This window comes from Nansenia antarctica (genome assembly GCF_963989245.1).
Source record: "Nansenia antarctica genome assembly, chromosome: 14".
Lineage (NCBI taxonomy): Eukaryota > Metazoa > Chordata > Actinopteri > Argentiniformes > Microstomatidae > Nansenia > Nansenia antarctica.
In genome coordinates this window covers 12,899,070-12,906,810 of record NC_137684.1, presented here as the reverse complement: position 1 = coordinate 12,906,810, position 7,741 = coordinate 12,899,070, and the positions used below count along the sequence as shown (strand labels likewise).

Sequence of the window (7,741 nt, the reverse complement as noted above, 5' to 3'; positions counted from 1 at the left end):
AGGTTCTTTTGCTGACACACAGCAGCTGTTCGGGGGGATATTTGACTCGATACTGGGGCACAGTCAGATGAATGACTTCCCCTGCGATCTAACAAGCAGGGTGTTTATCGGAGTCTCGTCGTAAGCTATGGCCGGATTCTACCTTGTGTACGTTGCAGAGACACATGTGAGGCAGTAGGTTACAGCTGCTACAGCGATAGAGCTTTTCGTTGAAGGACATATTACCAAACGATTGATTCGAATGGCCGTAACATTTGGCAATCAAAACAGCAGCTGTATCTTCTTGGGAGACATAATGACGTGTTGTGTTCATGAGTGTCAGAGATGCATGAATTTGCCCCCCCAACTGTTTTCTTGAGGGGGGGGGGCATCTGTGCACGGTTGGGGGGGCATTCCCCTCTGAAGCCCCCCCATTGGAGCTGGCCCTATGTGTTCATTTGAAGCAATATGGTCTAAATTCTACCAAGCACATTATATTATATTATAGGGTGGGGTGGGGCCACATTGGTATGCTATCAAATGTCGGTTCCTTCCTGAGACACGGTTGGTTATGGTATGGTAGGACAACAATTCTAGGGCTCTTGGTGAAGCAATTATAGAACATTAATAGTGCCGTAAAACCTCACCAATGAAAGTGTTACATGTTGTTCTCTCGCATACACACACACACACACACACACACACACAGTAAACACAGGACTACTGCACATTCATAGTCTTTCCTAGGCCTGATACCATAGCACCCCCATGTGGCCGTCTTTGGCAGTGCAACAACATGCGGTTGTACTGTGACGCATTGAACATGTTGGCAGATATAGTGCACATATGAGTGAAATAAAAGACTTCACATCTGTAGCACTGATTCAATAAGCTTGAGTATAACCTGTATACTTCAATAAAACAGTTGTACAATGGCATAAGCACAGTCAGGGACTGCTTAATGAGGGAATAAAAACCTGTTTCTGCAGGCCTGTCCATGAGCACTGAGCAAGATGCCAACACAGATTTATGAGCTATATGAGCTCGTCTGCTTGTTTTGGTTCAAACTCTGGCTGCTGCATTTTGGTCTGATTGCAGTTGGCCAATAGCTTTCTTCGGAAGACCAGAAAGGAGACCGTTACAATAGGCCAAACGGGTAATAGCAAAAGCATGCATTAACACTTCTGCATCAGCTTGCCGGAGAAAATGCCGAACTTTTGCAAAGTTCCGTAGATGATAAAAAGCATTTCTAGTGATAGATTTGATGTGAGGCTCAAAGATTAAGTCAGAATCTCTAATCACACCTAGATTCTTAGCTTCATGTTTGCAGTTTGAAAGCAAGGTTCCCACGGTATTCAACAATTTGTCTTTTTGTGGTTTTGGTCCAATGACAAGAATCTCAGTTTTGTCCTGATTTAATTGTAGAAAGTTTGTGGAGCTGAGTGCATGTGAATTATCAGGCAATACTGATATGTCCAGCTGAGTATCATCAGCATAACTATGAAAATGTACACCATGTTTTCTGATGATTCCACCTAATGGGATCATGTACAGGGAGAAGAGCAAGAGCAATTTCGAAACTGGACCGCCCGCCACTAATGTGAAAGATCCTGGAGGAAACACTGTACTGTATCAAAAGCAGCACTCAAATCTAACAAGAAAAGAACTGATACACCACCAGCATCTATGATAAGTCTGAGATCGTTTACAACCTTTACTAATGCAGTCTCAGTACTAGGGCTGGGTTAAAAAAATCGATTTCCCGATTTTGAATCGATCTTCATTGAATGAGCGATTATCGATTCATAAATCCCGAGATCGATCTTTCATGCATTTTCCTGCTTGCAGCTTCAACCCGCAACGAGATCTCGTGGCCAGATCTCACGCTACAAGAATTTATCATATCTCACGCAACGAGAGGTCTCAACACTGTAAAATCTAAAAACATGGCGATGGCAGGGACACTCAAGTCACCACCAGGCTTAAAGGCAGATGTCTGGGTGCATTTTGCATGTACAAATTATGGCGATAGAGATGAGCAGGACAAAAGCAAAGCCATATGCAAGCTGTGCGCAGTGGAGGTTACATTTTGTGGAACCACTTATTGAGGCATCTCCCTGACGTGAAACATGGAAAAGCGGATCCGAAACAAGCCTCTCTGATAAAGACGTTTGGTTGCAAATTACAATCAAATTCTCTGCGTGCCCAACAAATTACCGAGGCTGTAGAAAATGTTATTAGCAAGGATATACGCCCGTACAGCGTTGTCGAAAATGCTGGCTTTCGAAGCCTCGTCAGTGTACTAGAACCACGCTACGTGTTACCGACACGCAAACAGTTGAGTGAAGTGATAGTCCCAGACATGTCCGCGCAGGTGAAACGTGACTTCGCAACTTCACTTCAGCCAGCAGAGAGTTGCCATAACGTGTGACAGCTGGACATCCAGAGCAATGGACTCGTACCTGACAATCACTTGCCACTTTATCAGTGAGGCTTGTTTCGGATCCGCTTTTCCATGTTTCACGTCAGGGTGATGCCTCAATAAGTGGTTCCGTAGATTTGTGATGTTTCCACTAACTTATTGTTACTACAGTATTTTAATAATCATTGATTTTCCAATTATGTTTATTCCTGAATAAAAGCAGTAATGAAGGGCTTTAGTTTCATGGACATTATGGTTTACAATGTGTTTTTTGTTCCCCAAAATACCCTCATCTATTGCACTATTTTCGTTTGAGTTTTGCACATTTTTATTTTGTATATAACATATATATATATTATGCAAATAAGCTATTTGAGATAGTCCTGAGGGATATGTGATGTCTTGTTTACCGATAGGCTATGTTTGCAGCCCCTTTATTTACACTGGCTGCAGTAAAGCACGTTAAAAAGCACTTTTTGTAGTGTCTGATTTAGCAAAATGTTGGTCAATGATGTTCATTTATGTTCCAATAAGAAGTACATTCATGTAACTGCTTTGGAGTCAATTCTTAATGTAAACATTTATATGTTTAACAATGCTACATGTTATAGGGTTCCTTGAACCATTTATAGCATTAGTTCTGAGAATCTCTTCATATTCAAGGAAAATTGATATTGTAACTAAATCGAATCGGAATCGAATCGAATCGAATCGTGAATCGAATCGAATCGGGAGCTGTGAATCGGAATCGAATCGTTTTGGGAAATCAGTGGCGATACCCAGCCCTACTCAGTACTGTGGTTAGAACGAAAACCTGATTGAAACTTGTTTTTGCTAAGAAAATCAGCAAGTTGTCTGAAAATCACTTTCTCAAGGATTTTACTTAGAAAAGAAAGGTTAGATATTGGTCACCAAATAATGATCGCACAGTCTGCAGATCGGCAGTTCGAACCCCCCGGCTGGCCACATGTCGAGGTGTCCTTGGGCAAGACACTGAACCCCAAATTGCTCCCAATGAGCGGGCTGCCGCCTTGCATGGTAGCTTGCCGCCATTGGTGTGTGAATGTGTGAATGAGAGACCATTGTAAAGCGCTTTGGAATAAGGCGCTATATTAAGTCAGTCTGTTTATAGTTAGTTGCCGTTAGTTTCTGTGTTTGTCTGTTTGTCTGTCTGACTGTCTTTCTGTCAATATGTAAAGCGTCCTTGGGTCTCTTGAAAGGTGCTATATAAATCTCAGCTATTATTATTATTATTTATAATTTTATATTATTATATATATTAACATAACACTAGCTACCAACGTTTATAAAAGGTTCTGTTTAAATTAAAACTTCAACCATGTAAAAGGAGTTGCTGTGAGAGTGTGTGTGTGTGTGTGTGTGTGTGTGTGTGTGTGTGTGTGTGTGTGTGTGTGTGTGTGTGTGCGCGCGCGTGTGTGTGTGTGTGTGTGTGTAGGGTGTGACGGAGCCGTACCCTCTGAGTTGAGGGTGATGAGGGTGACGTTCTGGGTGCTCTGGGCGTTGGCCTGGCCGCTGTTGGACACCGAGTCGCTGGCCTCCGAGCCGCTCTCCTGGTCCTCCTGGCTGTCCTCCGGCGCTGGCACCTTCACCAGGATGGTGTTCTGTCTCCGCCCGCCCACCGTGCTGATGGAACACACACACACACACACACACACACACACACACAGAGAGACAAACACACACACACACACACACACACACACACACACACAGAGAGAGAGAGAGAGAGAGAGAGAGAGAGACAGAGAGAGAGAGAGAGAGAGAGAGAGAGAGAGAGACAGAGAGACAGAGAGACAGAGAGAGACAGAGACAGAGACAGAGACACACAGACACACAGACACAGACAGACACACAGACAGACATACACACACAGTTAGAGCCGACCTAAACTGTGATTCTGAGTTCTGTTTGTTTCAGTGTTTCTTATTGTTCTCCTGAAGAGAAACTAAACTAAAGGACCAGGTGTGTCAGTTAACAGGTGTGTCGGTGTCTCACTTGCTGAGGAGGTTCTCCAGCGACTCCTCCCCCCGGTTCACCGTGTCGTCCTGGCTGGACGACTTCATCCTGTCACTCCTCAGGATCACGTTTGTCTGTGGGACGACACTGCAGGAGGAGATGTCGGTTTACTTTCACTTCAATGCCACGTCCCTGTCGAATGGACCTATCGCTAAGCCACACCCCCTTTGAAAACTCGGACAAACAAACAACGCTTCACTGACAGTGACTGACTGACCGACCGTGACTGAATGACATTCAATGACTTACAATGGCGGGAGTTGGCACATTTCTGATTTCTGATTTACCACAGCAAGTAATAGACATGTTTTTTAAAGAGGACGAGAATATTTAGTCTAGAAGCTTTTCACCATCAGATATTAGCGAGTTGTTTGTCTGAGTTTTCTGGCTGTAGTAACTTTTGCTGTGATATGATTGGACAATATCTATTTTGGGGCGTGGCTTAGCCATAGGTCCATTGTGTACATGTGAATATATACGCTCAGCTCGACTGCTCGACCAGTGCCAACCCCCCCGGTCTTAAAGTCCCCCATCTTTCCCTGACTAAGTCCTACTAGGATCCTCCCACCGCGCCCGTTCTGACGCCTGCTCCGTCTCACCAGCGCACTTTGTTCCAGGTCTGGGTGGCCCCCAGAGGGGAGCCGGCCACCATGGGGACCTGGATGGGCCCCTGGATCTTGTTCTTCACCACGGCGTCCAGTTTGCGTTCCAGCGCCTTGCAGGTAGCCTCCACCTGCTGCAGCTTGGACTCCATGCTGTCCAGACGCTGGCAGATCGACTGGTTGATGGAGTACAGCAGGGTCTACACAGAGAGAGAGAGAGAGAGAGAGAGAGAGAGAGAGAGAGAGAGAGACAGAGAGAGATCGAGTTGAAGGTGTGTATCACAGTCACAATATGACACATTTTTAGGCATGTAATAATAATAATAATAATAATAATACATTAGACTTATATAGCGCTTTTCTAGACACTCAAAGACGCTTTACAAACTGAAAAGATCGAGTAGTAAAATAAAAAACATAAAAAAATAACTAAAAGAAAGAAAGTATAGGGGTCTAATACATTTTTAGATTAGTGTCTTTGTAGGACAATCTACTCTGTGTACTGCAAGTATATCTAGATTTCGGGCGGAGAAGCGGCAAACAAGCAACGCCAGCGTCCTCTCTCGACTGGCATTTTTTGAAAAGTGAATGTATATACAGGTGTGGTGAGCAGTCTGAGCACTAAAGCAAACATGCTAAAGCTTTCAGATGTTAACGAGGTGGTGCTCCAACCTGGTGGTAGAAGACGTTCTCCTATATAAATGCAAAGTGCATTGAGACCCTGAGACTTAAGTGAAGAGCGCTTAAGTATGTAGGTAGATGTAATCCGTTATTATATTGTATCCGTAATGTAATCCCCATAGTGATCCGCAACGCCCCCACCCTAGACTCCTTCAAATCAGCCCTTAAAACCCATCTGTTCACCAAGGCCTTTGGCCCCTAGTCACTGTTTCTGTTTTGCTTTGTTTGTTCTCTGTTTTGTCTGTCTGACCATCTCCTATTGAATTGTAAAGCGTCCTTGGGTTTTATGAAAGACGTTATACAAATCCAAGTTATTATTATTATTATTATTATTATCAGAATCGCAGAAAAGCAAAACGCCTCAATATGAAACATGCTCTTAGTCTGATTAATAATAATAATAATAATAATAATAATAATAATAACTTTAATTTATATAGCGCCTTTCAAAAAGCCCAAGGACGCTTTACAAGGGAATGATCGGACAGACAAAACAGAAAACAAACAAAACAAAACTGAAACAATGACTAAGGGCCAAAGGCCTTGATTGAGCTGGGAAAAGCTTTCACCAGAAGTGAGTACACCCGTAACCCGGCGGAGGATTACCTTGAGAGACGCTTCATGACTGTTGTCCAACCTCTGGCGTTTCCTCAGCGGCTTCTCCTCGCCATCCTCATGATTGTCCAACACGTCTAGGACCAATCAAACAGTCACATGTGTCTTCATCAATCACAGTCACAATCTGTTTGAAACACTCCCCTCTGGCAGGAGGCTGCGGTCCATCAGGACCAAAACCTCTCGCCACAAAAACAGTTTCTTTCCTGCAGTCAGCCTCATCAACAAGGCCCGGGACCCCCACTGACAGACTCTTACCCCGCCCCCATAGACACTATATATTGTAAATATTCATTCATATTTATATCTTACTTTATTTGGTATCTATGCTTCTCTACGTTTTTTTGCACTACTTGCTTTTTAATTTGTATTATTATTTTTTGTTATGTTTCTGGTGAAACCACAGCAAATTCCTTGTATGTGAAAACTACTTGGCGAATGAAGTCATTCTGATTCTGATCATGAGCAAAAAAACTACTGGATGTGTTTAAGTTAAACGTTTTTTCCTGGTATGAAATCAACCATACTGATAATAGCAATCATATGTGCAAACCAGACTAAATCTATCTGGCATTCTGCAACACCACACTCTCCTAAATAGCACTTGTTGTGTGTTTAGAATGACTGCTGTCTTGTCCCCACAAGCATTAATTCTCAGCGCACAACAAGTGGTTGTGTGTTCTACTTGGCTTCTGGTTCCAGTGGACCTTTGTGTTCTGTTGTAGAGATCTTACCTGTCTGGTCCTGGCCCAGGTCCTCCACTGCTATCTGCACTATCTCTGCCAAGTCCTGCTCTGACATCATTCAGACCTGGAGAGGGGACAATGACATCATTACTGTTCCAGACGCACCGGTCCGATACTGAGCATCGGTATTGGCCGATTTTGGCGTAACATTTTATTTATATATATATATATATATATAATTTTATTTTGTATTATTATTATTATTTGTTTTTGTTTTTGTTTAGTTAAAAATACATTATTTATTTTCTGTTTAGTTAAGTTAGGCTACAAATCCTGTTTATGTCTGTATTCAATTGTTATAGGGTGGTGGGAGGGTGGGAGGAAAGGGGAAAACATGTTTGCCATGTTTTAAATTGTGATTCAGTGTACAATTTGATGTGATTTGCAAACTGAAAATCAATAAATATATTGCCAGGGTATGGCGTATGCTATTGACCAATCTGATGCCATGCCTCTAATCGGCGTAAAACTCAAGTTACTTCATGCATTTGATAGCACAGATCTGTTTGTTGCAAAATGTACAATGTGAGTGTTCACATGAAAAGGAGCCTTTCATCGGATCGGTACTCAACATCGGCCAATACCCCAAGTTCAGAACTCAGAAGAAAAGTGGTATTGATGCCTCCCTAATTGCTGTAGGCTAAATAAAACAGCACTGA

The 7,741-nt window shown here is 42.9% G+C and overlaps 1 protein-coding gene across 1 annotated transcript in view; it reads right to left on the bottom strand.

Annotated features, from left to right (window-relative positions):
- banp (BTG3 associated nuclear protein) overlaps positions 1–7,140 on the bottom strand; it is a gene marked incomplete at its 5' end in the record, with an annotated part of 50,678 nt that extends 43,538 nt beyond the window's left edge. Inside the window, 5 exons of the mRNA XM_080545406.1 lie at positions 3,876–4,045; positions 4,418–4,525; positions 5,038–5,240; positions 6,328–6,413; positions 7,071–7,140. Coding sequence (XP_080401532.1) covers positions 3,876–4,045; positions 4,418–4,525; positions 5,038–5,240; positions 6,328–6,413; positions 7,071–7,140 — 637 coding nt within the window. The remainder of the gene's footprint in view (positions 1–3,875; positions 4,046–4,417; positions 4,526–5,037; positions 5,241–6,327; positions 6,414–7,070) is intronic.
- Positions 7,141–7,741: the final 601 nt, after the last annotated feature.